General features: G+C 39.3%; 1 protein-coding gene across 2 annotated transcripts in view; it reads right to left on the bottom strand.

Annotated features, from left to right (window-relative positions):
- LOC136878698 (DNA oxidative demethylase ALKBH2) overlaps window positions 1–18,420 on the bottom strand; it is a 31,828-nt gene extending 13,408 nt beyond the window's left edge. For both annotated transcript variants that reach the window (XR_010860833.2, XM_067152123.2), the window contains exons 1-3: window positions 18,274–18,420; window positions 17,967–18,168; window positions 11,594–11,736 (exon numbers count right to left, since the gene is read on the bottom strand). Coding sequence is in view for 1 of the 2 variants with exons in the window: in XM_067152123.2 (XP_067008224.1) it covers window positions 11,594–11,736; window positions 17,967–18,168; window positions 18,274–18,299 (371 nt within the window). In the remaining variant the exon portion in view is untranslated. The remainder of the gene's footprint in view (window positions 1–11,593; window positions 11,737–17,966; window positions 18,169–18,273) is intronic.
- Between the last annotated feature and the right edge of the window lie 322 nt (window positions 18,421–18,742).

The following is an 18,742-nucleotide window of genomic DNA, read 5'->3' as shown; positions in this document are numbered from 1 at the left end:
CTACCAAGCGACCGCTGCTCAGCCCAAAGGCCTGCAGATTATGAGGTGCCGTGTGGTCAGCACGACAAATCCTCTTGGCCATTATTCTTGGCTTCCTAGACCGGGACAACCATTATAAAATATAGATTAATATAAGCTGAACTATTAATTTATTGTGTTAGTGTGAAGTATATAAATAAATAAATAAATATATAAGCTACATCTGCAAAATACAATGATTATACAAGATAGGAATATCAATAAGAAAACATAACAGTATTAACCTAACGGCAGGTCAGAGTGGGAAGAGGGAGCAGTGAACAGCAGTGTATGAATAAGTTAGATGTGGAGCTTGACCACGACCTTCTGTGCTTTCATTTTTGTCAGATACAGTAGAAGTCTGCTATAGCGAGTACGGCATATAAAGAGAACCCTGTTATAACGGCAGTTTTGGTCTGTCCCTTCAAAATTCCTATATTATACTGTGTACTATCCTTTGGTTACAGCAGGAGCCCTATCACTGACGCATCCATTATTACAAGCGATTAAGTGTGCGCGATTTTTTAGTTACCGATATTTATGCACCCCAGCGATGATGTTGCAAGTGATCGAACATCTTTGGTATAGTTTTCACGCTACGTACACTTGTGAGCTCTCTCGTCGACATTCAAAGGAGATGTCAGAGTCAATTGGTAATACCAGTCGACTGCTCTTCTCTTTTCTTTTTTGCGTTGCACCGACACAGATAGGTCTTACGGCGACGATGGGATGGGAAAGGCCTAGGAATGGGAAGGAAGCGGCCGTGGCCTTAATTAAGGTACAGCCCCAGCATTTGCCTAGTGTGAAAATGGGAAACCATGGAAAACCACCTTCAGGGCTGCCGACAGTGGGATTCAAACCCACTATCTCCCAGATGCAAGCTCACAGCTGCATGCTCCTAACCGTACGGCCAACTCGCCTGGTCTGCTGTTCTCTAAAGAAAACTCAAAATGAATTTTCGTAAAATGCATAAATAACATGACTGACAGCAGTTGTTAACTTGTTAGAAATGAAAGCTGAAGTAAACGATCACTTAATTTTAATGTTATATATTGAAATTAAGAGAGAATGTGATACACCTCAAGATATGGCAGAGTATGCCACTGATTTCAGAGGATACTTTATAATTTCTCGTGTCTAGTTAAATTTCGGAAAGGCTATTCCCATGTAAATTTTTAGCGAGGAGGTTATCATTTCTCTACATAATCTTGAAATATTTAAACCTAAGAATTTCATTTTTGTCTGTATTGAACTGAGAATGGATGATAGGAAAACTTAAAACGGTCCACCTTTTCAATACAAAAATGTTATAGTTTATTTATAACATGTATTTGCACTTGGAACTAGTTTCAACGCTGTTTTGCGTCATCATCAGCCAAAATGTGGAAAATAGGCCAGCATGTAGGCATTTATATTACACAAGGCGTTACATTAAACAATACACATCTTACAAGGAGATAAAAACAGGGAAAGTTATACATATTAAAAATAACCTTAACCACACATCTTGTAGTGCGAAAATATTCGTCTTGAATGATTCCTGAATACAAAACACACATGCACCATTTCTGAAGAGCCAGCAGGCAGGAAAAAGTAAAGTGAAACCTTAAGAGTTCTTCTGAGAAGATTTCATCATTTTTTCTATGTTCCAACTAACTAATGAAGCCTCCCTTGAGTTCCTGATAAACATACACAGCAGGAAATTCTCCTTCACTCTCAACAATAGCTATAAAGACCAACGGTAAATTTCATTTTAAATATTGTGCAGAGACGTGAAAGCATGATCTTGAACATGATATAACTCCTTCATTTAACCCCATTTTTTACACAAGGTGTTACATTAAACAATACACATCTTACGAGGAGATAAAAACAGGGACGAATGTAGAAACAAATGCAACGTTGAGAAAGCAAAAGTTATACATATTAAAAATAAGCTTAACCACACAACTTGCAGTGCGAAAATATTTGCCTTGAATGATTCCTGAATACAAAACGCACGCGCACACATTTCTAAAGAGCCAGCAGGCAGGAAAAAGTAAGGTGAAACCTTAAGAGTTCTTCTGAGAAGAGTTCTTCATTCTTTCTATGTTCCGACTAACTAATGAAGTCTCACTTGAGTTCCTGATAAACATACACAACAGGAAATTCTCCTTAACTCTCAACAATAGCTATAAAAGACCAACGGTAAATTGTATTTTAAATACTGTGCAGAGATGTGGAAGCATGATCTTGAACATGATATAACTTCTTCATTTAACCACCTTTGAAAGTCTCTCTCTCTATATTACATAGCTTCATTAACACACCATTCTGTAGATGCACAAAATAATCTTGTAATCTTCACAGGTCCGGTATTCAGCTCGACAAGAATGTAAAATAGGTATTAAGGAATACGTTGTTGAGAATTTGGAGGTTGACTGTGCCAGAATTTGTGGTGTATTGTTGCAGCGTTACGTGTAGGGTGGGGGCAGGTTTCTATGATGTTTATTGCGGGACATGAGGCGGTAAAGCTATGGCGTGAGATGAAGAGGAACAGAGCGTGTTGGATAGTTTAGGTCTGGGGAGCGGCCATTGTTGGATTAGGAGGGGAGAGGGGAGGAGCGGTAGGGGAGGAGCGGTAGGGGAGGAGGAGTGGAAGGAGGGGAAGTATAGAGGGTGATGTGGTGAAAGTGTGTGGCGTGACAAAGTATTATGCATAATCTGAAAGACAGATCTGTTTTTCGGGATATTCATGTTTTTGAAAAATTCAATGAGAAAGTCGAATAGGATCTTTGGTTTCTCTGAGATGTCATTTAAGTTTAGGTTGGGATTGAAATATTGGTCTAAATGAATAGAGAGGTTTTCAGTGACGTCTAGGAAAGAACCTTTGTTTAGAATATCTAATACCTCAAGATCTTGATTTATTTCAGTAAAGTTGTGCTTAAATTCTTTTATATGTAGGCCGACCACGGAAAAACGGTTGTGTTTTATGGCATTGACATGTTCTGCATATCTGATTTTAAAGCTGCGTCCTGTTTGCCCTAGGTAAGAACTTTTGCAGTCTTGGCAAGAAAACCTATATACACCTGATTTTGAAAAAGGACTACTTTTATTTATTGATGAAGAGTTGTGTAGGATCTCTGTGCTTCTATTATTAGTACGAAAGGCTATTTTAACGTTGTGTTTTTTAAAAACGTTAGTGACGTTGTAAATTTCTTTATTGAAGGTAAATGTGGAAAACGTGGCAGTGCTAGTATTGTCTTTTATTAGGGTGGTTTGGGGGCGGTGTCTGAATTTATTGCTTATTCTTTCAATAAAGGATTCATTATATCCATTGAATTTTGCTATAGAGCGAATGGTGTTCAATTCTTTATTTAAGTTTTTTCTTGACATCGGAATTTTGAATGCTCGGTCTACTAAGCTATTATATGTAGCCGCTTTGTGTGTTTGGGGGTGTAGTGAGTCATTTCTTATAGTAGTGGCCGTTTGAGTGGGCTTTCTATAGATACTATATGTGAACGAAGAGGGGTGCCTATTGATTGTTAGGTCTAGGAAGTTGATGGAGTTGTTTGTCTCTGATTCTAAGGTAAATTTAATGTCATGATCAATGTTATTAAGGTTTTTGAGGGTGGAGCGTTCATCTAGGATTATAAATGTGTCATCTACGTACCTAGCCCAGAATTGGATATTAGCAAATTTGATGTTATTGTCGATGGAGGTGTGCTCTAGGAAATCAAGGTAGATCTCTGCTAAAATTCCTGAGGCTGGTGAACCCATAGCCAAACCATCTTGTTTGTAAATGATCTTATCGAATGTGAAGTAGTTATTGTTAATTAGTAATCTTAATATGGTCATAAAGTCTTGAACTTCTAGTTTACTTAGTTGATTGTTAGCAATTAAGTTCTTTTCGATGATCGGGAATAATGAGTTGGTGTTTATACTGGGATACATGTTGACTATATCAAAGGAGTGCATTGAATGATATGGTGGAAGCTTGAAACTGTTTAGTTTGTTCACTAATTCTACAGTGTTCCTGATGGATTTATTTGATGAGAATTTATAATGTTTATTAAGAAATTGTTGGATAAAATGAGATAATTTATATAAGGGGCTTGGTCTGTAGTTTATTATGGGTCGAATAGGGACACCGGTTTTGTGGATTTTGGGTAGTGCTTTAGCTGTTGGTAGGCCTGGGTTCATAGTAATTAACTTTTGTTTTTCTTGCTCAGTGAGGAGAAAAGATGTGCCCTTTAGAATTTGTTTCAATTGCCTTTGAATTGATTGTGTTGGGTCCTTCTTAACAATCGAAAAGGAGTCATTATCTAAGAAAGTTTTGGTTTTTTGAATGTAATCTGTTTTATCCATAATGACTGTTGTGTTGCCTTTGTCGGCCTTTGTGATGATGAGGTGGTTGTCTTTGACTTTCTTTTTAAGATTGAGAATTTGTTTTCTTTCAGTGAGGGAGTCTTTGTTGATTTTGGTGATAGGGGTCGCAGTGCGAATTTTTTGAGAAAAAACTTTTGTTTAATTGTTTTTTTATGTCCATTCTGAGTTCGTCTTGTAGTTCATATGGCATATTGCTGATAGCAACTTCTGATTCAAGTACGAGTTTGGAGACTGTAAGGGCCGAGTTGAAACAAGGCCAGTTGTGCTTTGGACCTTTCGAAAGAATTCTTATATCGTCCTCATCTAAGTTGGTGGTGGAAAGATTAATAACTGGTGGGTGGAATTGTTGTAGAGTGTCATTAGCGAGGTTAGGCTTGCTGTTAGGTTTTGGAGGGGAGTTGCTGTGTTTTACCTTATTTTTAAGTGCTACAAGTTTTTTCTCTAGTGTTATCTGTTTTTTGGACAAAATATTGAACAACTTGATTTGGACTTCGTCTTGAAAAAGATTCCACTGAGCATTTGAGAGTAAGGTGGCTGCCTCTAAGTGAGTTTCATATAAGCGATGATTTAAAAACGACTTTTTCTTATAGAGAAATTTTATTTCATTTTCTAACCAAAGTTTGTTTGTCCTAACCTGAACATCTTGTTGATGGGGAGCAACAAAACGTTGTTTCGTGACGCTTTTTAAAAAATTAGGGGTTAAATTCTGTGCAATGCACTGTTTGATAAATGCTATATCCTTGCCTATTTTCACAATTTTGATTTTGATTTTTAAGCCCAAGTAATGATAGGCTAACAACTTTGCCTGGTTGGCTGCTTCATTTAATCCTAAGAATTTCATTTTTGTCCGTATTGAACTGAGAATGGATGATAGGAAAACTTAAAACGGTCCACCTTTTCAATACAAAAATGTTATAGTTTATTTATAACATGTATTTGCACTTTTCCAAACGTGTTAATGGAGCTATGTTTCTTGTTTCACTACGGTATGTAGTGTATCCTGTCTTCTAAAAAGTTACTATAAAATGTGTTATAATTAATGTGATGCTGTAAAATAGAGTTTCTTTAGTATATAATAACATTCAGTAAAAGCCCACAGATACATATGATTCAATTATGTCCTGTACATGCTCAAAAATGGTATTTTCTATATCTCAAAATTTCGATAAATGAAATTAAAATTTATCTCCTGAGGTGATTCGAGATATTGAGGTTCCACTGTATTTATATCACACCAACACACGCAACAGAACGCATAATAATTTCCTTTATTAGACTGTAAAATGAATGGAAATTTACAGAGATAACGTTTGTCATGTTTTCTGGCCATAAGAAGAGAAAATACCAGAAACTGTCACCGACATAACTCCTCGAAATACATTCAACTCATTAAAATTATGAAGTAAGAATGTACAAAAACGCACTGAAATACGCGAAACTACCACGTACAAAACAGATCGGTATGTCTCATACATTATTAACATACGACTCTGACACGGGAAAAAACACAGAACCGCCAGTAAAAACACGTGGCCTACAACTCAAACGAAATTACGTGAACCACACAATAAAAAACTAATTCTTTCGTCCCGATTAACTGAGTCGCTAGCGCACGCTAACCTCTCTTGCTTGTAGAACGATTGCCGTCCCAAATCCCCAGCCGTAAAGCATACATGCTGCTGCAGCAAGCAGGAAACATGATACACAAAGGCGACGGACGATACACTCACAAAATAAAGCATCAAATAAATATGCTTGAAAATGAGGTTGGGTAAATTAGATAGATAGATAGATAGATAGATAGATAGATAGATAACAGCCTTTATTTTCTGTGGCGAAGTTAGGGCTCTTGGCCCTTTCTTACACTTAACCACACACATATTATTATTTGTTAACGATGACTGATTAACTTAAAATACTAAGAACTACAATAACACTAATTTTTAAGACAAGAATATGAATATATACAAGCAAAGAAAAAAGAAAAAGGAACTGCCTAAATAATACAGATTTGAAAAAATACTCATTTCAATACACAACGGAAGAAATACTAATATCAAAATACTAGTAAGCTTAATAAAAATATTAAATGAAATCTAACTAATTGTACCCTTGCAATACTAGTCTAAGTTCAATACTGTAGTTACTACTAGCTATGTTTAGGCTACTTCTACTTCGTAAATACAGTACGGATGCTCTTAATATAATTTAAATTATCATATTAACTGGATATTTTATTGTACAATAATCTCATATCATTTTCACACACAATCACTCGTTCCACTCATACACGTACCTTGCTGGAAGCACTTAACAAGCAACTGCTGGTAAGAGATTTTAAATATGCTTTTTGATGCAGCATCCTTGACGTCCTTGGGAAGAGCGTTCCACCATCCTGAAGCGGTGATAGTAAATGATCGATGGTATGTGGTTGTTCGGTGGACAGGTATTTCTGGGAGGGACACTGAGCGAGTATCATGGAGATGTAAAGAACCAAGGTAACGAAAATTGCTGGAGAGATAAGCAGGGATGCCTTCCGAAAGTACCTGGTACACAAGAGTATTTGAATGAGTCTTATCCTTGGCTAAGACAATATGAAAGTGACTGAGGTATGAGCGATGCTAGTAATGCCATTCTCCTTGTGCAGCCAGTCCCTGCTATGAATGGTGTGAAAATGTTGCTCATAGAGTCGGTTGGTGCATGCATTTCAGTGGGCTTCGCAGACTGATATGTAGTAGCAACTTCTGGCTCAGTGAGGAAAGCAACGGGAAACTACCTCACTCCTCATTTCCCTAGTACGCCTCTCCAGTGATGCCTACGCCATCTATGACAGCTGATGGCAGACCTGTTGAGGATCCAACCAACCTTAGGGCTGAAGACTGAACATACATACATTGCTTGTTGTATATTATTAGTTCTAGTGTGGTAATAAATTTGCAGATCATCAGCATAAAGATGGTACTTGCAGTGCTTAATTGATCTGGTGATATCATTTATATATAAAGTGAACAGGAGAGGGCCAAGAACTGACCCTTGTGGGACACCAATATTTTTTGTTTGCCACGTTGATTTATTACTATTTGCAACCACACACTGCTGATGGTTCGTGAGGTAAGAATAGAAAAATTGCAGCACTTTCTGGCTAAAGTTCAAGGACTGTAATTTGGGAAGAAGCAACCTAGGATCGACAGTATCAAATGCACTACTGAAATCTAGAAGAGTAAGTGTTTTCACTTGTTTGTTGTCCATTGCATATCTAATGTCATCTGTCACTTTTTTTTTTTTTTTTTTGCTAGGGGTTTTACGTCGCACCGACACAGATAGGTCTTATGGCGACGATGGGATAGGAATGGCCTAGGAGTTGGAAGGAAGCGGCCGTGGCCTTAATTAAGGTACAGCCCCAGCATTTGCCTGGTGTGAAAATGGGAAACCACGGAAAACCATCTTCAGGGCTGCCGATAGTGGGATTCGAACCTACTATCTCCTGGATGCAAGCTCACAGCCGCGCGCCTCTACGCGCACGGCCAACTCGCCCGGTCTGTCACTTTCAGCAGAGCTGTCATGGTACTATGTTTTTTTCTTAAAGCCTGATTGGTAAGAGTCAAGTAAAGCATATTTATGTAAGTACGTCAGGATTTGCTCATGTACCAGGCATTCCAGCACTTTGGACAGGGGTGGTAGGATAGAAACTGGTCGGTAATCTGAAGGAATACTGGGTCCATCCTTTTTCGGGATTGGGATGACGAAGGCATCCTTCCACGCCGTAGGGAAAATTCCTTGGGTTAAACAGTAGTTAATAATGTGTGTTACGATCAGCAGAATGGCGCCAATGATATATTTGGAGAAAGACAGAGGTATGCCATCGTGTCCAGCAGCATTTGATTTGAGAGAATACAATATAACTCCTTTACGTCATTTATACCAACCTCTTTAAACACAAATGTATCCTGAATTGGCATAGAAGAAACATTATTATTATTATTATTATTATTATTTGCTGTTACAGTGGATTCGGCCAACGTAAAGTGTAAATTTAAGTCATCAAGGGATACATTCGGCGCCTGCTTTAATAACTTTCGACCTATACCCATCGTTCGTAATTGTTTCCATATTTCTTTCGAGTTCTTGCATTTCGATACTTGACATATGTGTTTATATTTACTGTTTCTGATTAACTGTTTAACCCTGTTGCGGAGAACGTGGTAATTTTCAAAGTCATTAGCATTACCCGTTCGTTTAAACCTTCTGTACCATGAGTCACGCTTTGCCATTTCTGATTTAATCTCACTAGTCATCCACGGTGAAGGTGGTCAAGTTACCCAGATCTCTTTCTTGGGAGCAAATCTGTCATACAGTTCTAACACCAGATCAGATAATTTATTTATTTTTACGTCAATATCATCCACGTGTAAAATATCATTCCACGGCAGATAATATGCTTCATGTTGTATTCTTTCCTTGTCCAGATTTTTTATATCCCTACGTGTTATATATTTGGGTTCATATTTTGGCATCTTTAATGAATAGCAGACATATATTAGATCATGGGTAGAAATACCTGGCACTGGAAGCTGTCCGCGATTTAAAACTTCTGAGGATTGTTGGTTATGATCAAGTTAATCAAAGTATGAGTCCTCCCGTTTTGCTGTATGTAGATGATTAGTAGCATTTAGAGGTAGGATGTTTAGGTCTAAGCTAAAGAACATATTTTGTAAATGTAAGGAGTCATTTGTCGCAGTCAGCAGATTTGTATTAAAATCTCCCAGTATAATTATATTTTTGTACAGTGGAATTAACTGGGCTAAGCAAAGTTCAAGATCCAATATATGTCTTACGTCTGGGGGTTTATAAACTACTCCGATCAGTACTTTTTGATTGTTAGCTGAAACTTCAACAAACATAAACTCAGATCAATTGGGAATTGTCTGGTCTGAAGTAGGGACTATTTTACTTTTGAGATCATTACAACAGTAAATAGCACACCCTTCCCCTATATGTTTTCTTCAGTCTAGACGATGAATAGTCATGTTATTTAATTCAACAAGGCCTGAGTTTAGTAAGGGTTGTAACCAAGTCTCAGTTACACATATGCAGTGCAAGGTATTACTATCATGAAAGAGGGATTGTATTTCATCAATGTGAGCAATTAACGATTGCGCGTTAGGGCTCGCCGATAGCTTGCAAGACTTTCCCTGAGAATGTTTCCCGCTGACGTTGTTGAAGGGTAGGGTGAGAGGGGAGATTGGGGTGGGGGTGGGAGCGGGTCACTAACATCAAGGGCACTACAATCAGTAGAAATAACACTTGTATTGTGACTAGCCATTGTCTAGAAAATACTTCTGCTTACTTACCTTGTCTTCTCCACAAGTACTTCCAGGGGTACAATCACATTCACTCACACGCACATTTACTTAAAACTACAACATTACGCGTTAATGGCATCACAGTAACAAGCCAGTTATCAATGCTCACTCGTGTTTTATATTAAACTAGCAAGTTGTACCATTGTAGTAACAAACACTTTTCGTCCATTGTCACATAGCACAACAATGCGACCGTCCTGGCTCCAGACACAACTTAAGCCAAAGTGATCACGTGCGCGATTTAAGATGTTTTTCCTCGTACCTGTGAGCGATTCCGTCAGAAGAAGGTGCGTGCCTTTTAGCTGACGTTTAGCCCTCCAGATGCGGTTACGATCCTGGTACCGCAGGAAATTAATAATCAAAGGGCGTTTACGCATGGCAACCACAACAGCCGTTGCTCACTTCGGAACACCTAGGCGATGGCAACGGTCAATGTCTGACATATTAAGCTCGATATCCAGTTTTTCTTTAATAGTTGATAATACTTTAGTGTACACGTTTTCACCTGGTGCTTCCGGGACGCCATGCAAAATTAGACAGTTTCGGCGGCTATATTGCTCTGCTTCGTCAATGCGTTCACTTTGATCATCCAGCTTTTGCTCTATTTTTAAAATATTCTTTTTTATGTCTTTCAGTTCACCAGACACTTTCTCTTGAAACGCACAGAACTCCTCCTCCAGCACACAAGAATTTTTCCTTTATCCTAGGGGAAGAGTATTGACCGTACTCGAGGTTATATTAGTCAAAAATGGGAAGAATTAAAAACAAATCAGAAAATCGGAAGACGAGTTAAAAAACGGAAAGTTTTCGGGTAAATCTAAAGGGTTGACATGTATGCACCAGTTTTCTGAATTATTCTTCCTTTTGCGATAATTTCCACTAATTTTCACACCTTCGTCCACGCTTCCCTCTTCTACCACCGCCATTGTTTCTGTTTATGTTTTCAATACAGTGTGCCGATGTAAACACAGTTTAGGCACTATAATATTGATACGGCTAACTACTTACTAGATCCTTCAAATTAGTGGATTATATTTATCTTGCTAAAATAACTGTGTTTTGTAAAACTATTATTTAATTATAAGAGCCATTCTTGAATATACTTAATCTTTTAGAACATATTACACAGTGTTGGCTACCATGCTTGTGCACTAGTTCCACTATTTGCCACTACAAGGGATGTCAGTTGCAGCAGTGGGTTAGCCCGTTCTTGACATTACATACAGAGCAAATCCAGAAACACAAGAACTTTCGCCTTTTGTATTTAACCTAATATGATCCCTGGAGGACAGCCCAATATCACAAAAGACAGCTCTCGTATCCAACAACAGATGGCAGCACATAACCCAAATATTTTAATTTTGAGGGTTAACCCATTTTTCTGGGCATGTCTTCAATCGTAGCTTTCATGGTCTCAGTCCACAGCTGTGATAGTAGGGAAGCTGCTGAGGTATGGAGGGTGCTGATATAATTCATGTAGGACAAGGCTGCTTTAGAAGTTTTGATGACAGATAATCTGTGTTTCTGCAACATCACTATCTGGCTCTGTGCAAACAAAAGCAATAACGAACTAAATCACTCCTCACCTCGGTTAGAAAGCCTCATTACCATTTCGAGTCTTCCGAGATTTCCTTAGCCACATGGTGGTGTCTTCTTCATGATTCAACCAGCCTCTGGAATGACGACTTGACAAACAAGAAAACCATTCTGTCCTTGACAATGTTGCCTAGCAGAGGGGAGTCCTCTATCCCATCTCCAACTTGGCAGCAGTCCTATCAAACAACCCTATCTATCACATGAAGTGACAACAGATATACAACTGACATACAGAAGTTAGATCATACCTGTTTACCAACACAAAGTTGAAAGGAACACCTGTAATCCGCTGAACCATGTCCCGAAGCTGTCTTATCAGAGGCGGCCATGGTCGAGCTGGTACTGTGTTACCGGAGAACGTGTATGTTAATCCTTCATCACCAAATGCTACCTGAAAATAAAAATGTATGACTGAGTGCAAAAAAGAGAAGATTGCAAGAGGAATTTTAAAATATAGATTGTTAAGTGATCACAAATGCTGTTGTGACAAAGAATTAACAAATATAATATGAAGGTAAATGAAAAATGTTTGTATGGAAAATAAGGCACTTTCCTACAAATCTGATAAAAATGAATTCCATTATCAAGTTACACTGGAGATTATTTGAGCGTATATGTTAAACTTATGAACTAAACCTTTTTAAACCTCAGTAGACTTTTAACGTTGTCATGCTGATATATCTAGAGTCTCGTTTTGGCTTAACTTTATGAAACAAAGTGTAAATCAAGAGGTAATCTCAACGTTTTTTGAAGTTACCTCAAAATCATAATGTGCGGATATTTTGAACACACACACGCACGGGTAGGGGAATACATCCACGATATCCCTTGCCTGTTGTTGGAGGCAAATGAAAGGGGAATCTCCAGGGTTCTCAACTTGGGGGAGTAGGTTGGTGATCATAGTTACCCAGCTGCTTCCATTTACTTGTGCTTAGCTCCTCACTTCTGACCTCCCTTGGTCAACTCTTGTTCTCTTCTACTCCTGGCGGTATTAGGTTTGCGAGGCCTAGGATGTCTTTAATTTTCATGCCCTTTGTGGCCCTTTCCTTTCTTTTCCTGATACCCTTATTCTTTGAAGGTTCAGGCGTGTTTATTAATTTACCACCATTTACATTGTGTTTAGACCGAGTGCTTTTACCTTTGCTGTGTTTAGAAATTTTAGCTCTTCTACTGTAATATAGGATTCGGGGCTTTCAATGCTTTTTGCATTTGTAAATACCCTGCAAATTACACATGCCTGAATACTGGTGCTGATTTCTACTAAGGGTTCTGAAATGAGATAACTTGTCTTTAAAACGCATAAAAGTTGGTATAATTATGTGAAAGTTAATCACAATCATAGTAAGGTACAACACTATTTGGCAACTTGCTAAAAAGTGTACAAATTAACAGTATAATAGGCCTAACCCTATAAACTGTACTGCAGACTCTTGCTGCTGACTGACCAGTTCCCTGATTTTCTGAACATTTACTGATAGAGTTAGTCCAATCAGTGGTTAAACTTCAAGGTTGAGCTATGTCGAAGGTGGGGTAGGTAGCTGGCTATTTTTCAGTGGACGGGGAAGATTGATAGTTTAGTATCTCTTGTCACGGTGCCAGTTATATTTTGTAATAAAATACTGACAACAATATACACCACGGATTAGGGAAACGACTAGGTATTTCAGGGTCTTCGTAGTAGGTACAGGATAATAAATAAGTAAAGAATAGTCCCAAGTACCAACAACAATGACAACAACAACAACAACAACAGGAGTTATCAATGAGGAATTTGAGCCACATTTAAATATTGAAAAATGGGGATAATTCCCATAAACACAGTATTCGAAGTTTAAATTACAAGATCGCCTTACAAAGAAGACAAGTGCAATCACACACAGATCTGAATAATCTAACAAGACATACAGTAGAACCCTAACTGAAGGAGGGAAACAGGACGGGGGACCAGGTGCATGACAGGAAGGATTGTCCAGCACAACACTTTGTAGAAAACATGAAGACTAGTTCACAGATGATGAAGTTAATAGCTGCAGATAGGTTTAGAAAATGAACACTGCGCACTCTCAAACAGTTCATGGCTAGAGACTGATAAACACGGCTAAAATAATGCTCTAAAATATAGCCTGAAGAGCTGTGGGAAGTAAGTGCCAAAATAAACAACTTGAAATGCAACTTTGCTCACCCTATCTTAGAGGCGAAGCTTCCACGGTGTGAAGAATTATTTAATCTAATTTCTGGGTTGAACCGTGTTGTAGTTGTCTGTACATCACATACAGTTTGCCGACGTTTCAAATACATTGCAGTATTCTTTGTCAAGGCGACTGAAATACCCCTACTCGATCCGAGGTAATCAGTCTCCCAGGCAGCAATTTACACTACTAGAGTGACCCTGACCTTGGCCTTTTATATCCTAGTCTTTCTGGCTGACGTAAGCCCTGGCTGTCTCGTGAGCGTTCTGGAAGGTATGTGTCAGAGCCAGGTAGTGGGGGCTTGCCCGCGCTGTTATGTAATGGGGTTTCGGCCCGTGTGTTTATGTTGTGGTCTGTATGTCTTAAACTATGAATGATAGGCATCCAAGAATTACTGATTTTATATCCTTCTTCTAAATTTATGTTGTTCGGATGTTTCTTGATTTGGATAGCCTCGCCGATTTTCCTTTCTAGATTCCAAGGGATAGCTGCTAGGATCTTGGTCTTATCAAATGATATTGCGTGCCTTGTTTCATAGGAATGCTTGGCTACCACTGAAATATCTGTGTTTTGGTTCTGGGTGTGACTGATATGTTCTTTTAGGCGGGTGGAGATCAGACGTTTTGTTTCACCAACATAACAAGCTCCGCAGCTACATTCAATGTGATATACTCCAGGAGCCTGTAATTCTATTGTGTCTTTTACTGGTGCTAGATAACGGGCTAGCTTCCGGTGAGGTTTATAAATGGTTTTTATGCCGTATTTGTCCAGTATCTTGCCGATCCTGTCTGTAGTATTTTTAATGTATGGCAGTATCGCTGTTACGGGTGGGTCAGTTCTTCTTTCCCGTTGTTTTCTCCTACGGCGGCCTTTTCTTTGTTCTCTTCTGATTTTTAAAGACTCGTCGGATGTTATTGAGCGAGGAGCCGTTTTTCTTGAGGGTTCTCATAAAGTGTTCTTTCTCTTCCTTGAGGTGCTCTGCGTTTGATATTGCTATGGCCCTGTTCACCAGTGATGTTAGGACAGCCTGCTTTTGTGATGGGTAATGATGAGACGAGGCGTGTAGGTACCTGTCTGTGTGTGTGGGTTTCCTGTATACTGCATGACTCAGAGTCCCATTGGAGTTGCGCTTTACTAGGGCATCCAGGAACAAAGGAAATCGAAGTAAACGGAAAACTACCGTAGTAGAGTATTCTTTAAGAAGGAAGTCAGCTCCCAGACGAAACTATCTTTACATCGGTCTGTTTTCAGACCAAATTTGCTTTACGGGAGCGAAAGCTGGGTGGACTCAGGATATCTTATTCATAAGTTAGAAGTAACAGACATGAAAGTAGCAAAAGTAGCAAGAATGATTGCTGGTACAAACAGGTGGGAACAATGGCAGGAGGGTACTCGGAATGAGGAGATAAAGGCTAATTTAGGAATGAACTTGATGGATGAAGCTGTACGCATAAACTGGCTTCGGTAATGGGGTCATGTGAGGCGAATGGAGGAGGATAGGTTACCTAGGAGAATACTGGACTCTGTTATGGGGGGTAAGAGAAGTAGAGGCAGACCAAGATGACGATGGTTAGACTCGGTTTCTAAAGATTTCAAGATAAGAGGTATAGAACTAAATGAGGCCACAACACTAGTTGCAAATCGAGGATTGTGGCGACGTTTGGTAAATTCACAGAGGCTTGCAGACTGAATGCTGAAAGGCATAACAGTCTATAATGATAATGTATGTAGGCCCTATGTAAAATCTGACAGTAGAGATAGAGACTGAACTATCTGAGAGCAATAAAGCTATATTGGAAAGACAAAAGAACAATAGTATATACAGACAAAACATTTGCACTCTCTTCACACACAAAACCACACTCATGGTCTGATAATTTTCATAATTATAATAAATCAAATGTTGGTTTACATACTCTGACATCGAGGGGTCAATATACCATCAATGTGCATTCCAGGAGCAAACAAGGTTTTGTCAAGAATGACTATTAACTTGTAAATTTGAGCAGAAGAGTAGTGACTGCCATGATGCTATGAATTGTGCTAACTACGAAAGATAATTAAAAGAAATACTGATCATCAAAGTCCCTCTCAAGAACGTGGTTGTCATTAATAATGTGTCGTACCACAATAAACAATTGAATCCAGCTCCAACACCTCAGCAAAGACATGATTTCCTGGCTTAGAGAAAATAATGTACCATCTGACAAATTTAAGATGCTCAAACCAGAACGCTTATCAACTAATCAAATTTAGGAAAAGCAGCACTAAAACGTACAAAAATGATGTCCTATTATCAGAAAATGGTCACAGCAAGTTACTGGTAAAACTTTCCCGTAGCATCCTGATCTAAACAAGATGGTTTGGGCAACTACTGAGGATTGTAGAGCTATACATAAAACTACTTTCAAAACAGACAACTGTATTAAGTTAATAAAAGAAAAGGTTGACAATGATTATTTGTCTCTGGAACCACTGACAAGCATGGCAGACTGGATATTATGTAGGTGATGTCAGCAGCAGCAACAGCAGTGAAGATGATTATGGCGAAGATATGGTGACAGTAAAAGGGAAGTAAGCGGTGTGGAGCCTTTTAAACAGTATGTAAATAATACAGGGTCTTTTTATGGCTTGCTCCGTGTGTCAGGGGAACACGCACGGAAGGCGATAGCTGGGTGACTCATCTGCCGAGAGATATATTGCTCTGAGTAGTGCTGCGGAGCCAAGTAAAACGGAAGACGCTGTATAATTATGTAAGCATATATATCGTTTAATATTAGCCCTGCAACATTAGATATTTCAGTGCTGTACTGTCCTCAGCCCACAGGTTAGCAGTGCTGCAGAGGTAGTAATCTTCTCCTATAGTGGCGCCCACTTCCCCAACTTGACCCTGAAGCCTCACTCCTTGTTCGATGACCTCTAGATAGCTGCCAATGCCTGATGCATCATTAGTCCAGCCCGGGGGCCACTCACGCGTAGGAATTGTCGTTTGTTTCCTCGCTCGCGGCCTACTCGGAAAGGATGTTCTCTAGCAGTGCTCATGCTGCCAACCTCTGTACCATTGGTCTGCATAGTTAGGATTCTTGCTATGGACAAGACCATTGATTTGGACGGTTAGTAGTCGCGAAGCGGCATTAGGCCCCTAGTTTCGTGAGGAAAGACGATTGGTCTGGACATTTTGGATTCGTGCTGTGGACAAGACCATTGGTCTGGATAGTTAGGATTCTTGCCGTGGACAAGACCATTGGTCTGGACGGTTAGAAGCCGCGAAGCGGCCCTAGGCCTCTAGTTTCGTGAGGAAAGACGACTGGTCTGGACAGTTAGGATTCTTGCCGTGGACAAGACCATTGGTCTGGATAGTTAGGATTCTTGCCGTGGACAAGACCATTGGTCTGGATAATTAGAATTCTTGCCGTGGACAAGACCATTGGTCTGGACGGTTAGAAGCCGCGAAGCGGCCCTAGGCTTCTAGTTTCGTGAGCGCGGCCACTTGCGCTTTTATTGTGCTGCAGTTGGTAACGCATTATGATTAACTTCCTTCATGGGAAGGAGATCACGTGCCACTTTACATTGGCCAATAGGAATACAAGACGCTACTTGAGAAATGAATATGGCGTGTAATAATCTTAATTAGGTCACGTGCCACTTTACATTGGCCAATAGGAATACAAGAAGCTACTTGAGAAATGAATATGGCGTGTAATAATCTTAATTAGGTCACGTGCCACTTTACATTGGCCAATAGGAATACAAGAAGCTACTTGAGAAATGAATATGGCGTGTAATAATCTTAATTAGGTTATGAAAGTAAATGTACTTCTTGGGGCGGGTTGGTGGGTTCCTGGACATCGCAATGAACACATCTCTCCTCTCAGACGCTCTCCACGTAAGATTGCATTAATTTCCACTCACTTATAACATTAGAAATGTAGTGGCCCCCGGGCTGGATTAATACCGCCTGATGCTGCTGGTCTTATTTTATCCACTCCCTCATCACAAATTAATATTTATTTCTTTTATCATCCCAAGAACTTAACTTTCTCTTATCACATTTTCCCCTGCATAATACTTCTATTAACAATCTCGTTTCCGTCTTAAGCCTAAGATACAGAATCTTCCCATCCTATCCTTGCACACCAGTAGGCCTGATTTTACCATCTCGGACTTCTATAACTTCTTCAGTAGTACGGTACAGCACTAGTCCTCGGATATTTACAATACTAATTTCCACTCTCTAATTTCCTAACCTACCGTATCGTGTTTAGGTCATTAGTGTAGAGGATTCCGAGTAGCTGTTTTTACCAACTCATCTCTGTGCTTCTCCTCTTGAACATAAGCAGGTGAGTGTCAGTGTAGTGATTAATCTGTCGTCTCTCTATAAATAGATCCACTGTATAAGGAAAAAGGAAGAAAATCCTTTCATGAGACCTACCTGTTGCCGCGGTATAGGATGCCACTTGCCGAATACAAAAACCCGGGCCAAATCACCGGTGAAATATTCTATATCGGCTTCAAGTTCCTTCAGTACTTTGTCCGCTACAAGCCGTGGAAGAACTATAGTGTAGTCTAGGTTCAAACCCTCAGCCGACAGCTTCTGCCACCTAAGGCCGAACTTGTCAATAGCATCAATAGCACTGCAAATAGAGAAAAAAACTTGGTCAGACTTGTTAACCTCCCAAATATAACCTATAAAACAGAATATATTTGTAACATTTTAACACTGTATACAAGCAGAGTACCGGATTGAGGACGTTTTCGTGTCCATAAGTTTGTGACTTATACCGGTACTGCACTATCCTACGATGCGACAACCTTAGCGCGTATTCTCTCTTTAAAATAAATCACTAGTCACAACCTCAAGTCTTTTTTTTTCCGTTCATTCACAACTCGCCGCAACTAGCAATAATATTTCGCTCCCCGCCAGTGTAGCCAACCAATCTACTCCACGGTTACCTACTCCGAGGGTGGTATCGGACGGTCAATCTTTTTTTACAAGCGATTTGCTGAGGAATTGAGAGATGAACGTAGGTTTAATAAAACTAAATGATGGCAGGAAAGTCCTTTTTTTTATTTTATGAAGAGGCACCAGGACCTCCGTTTGAGGACGGCTGAGTACCAGATCTTATGACAAAATATTTGTTTGGTTCATCAAGAATATTCAACGCTAATGAGTGCGATGTTTTCAACATGGCTAAACGTTAATTTGTT

This window comes from Anabrus simplex, chromosome 8 (assembly GCF_040414725.1).
Source record: "Anabrus simplex isolate iqAnaSimp1 chromosome 8, ASM4041472v1, whole genome shotgun sequence".
NCBI lineage: Eukaryota > Metazoa > Arthropoda > Insecta > Orthoptera > Tettigoniidae > Anabrus > Anabrus simplex.
Note: the sequence above shows the minus strand (reverse complement) of the source record. Positions and strands in the feature narration are given on the sequence as shown.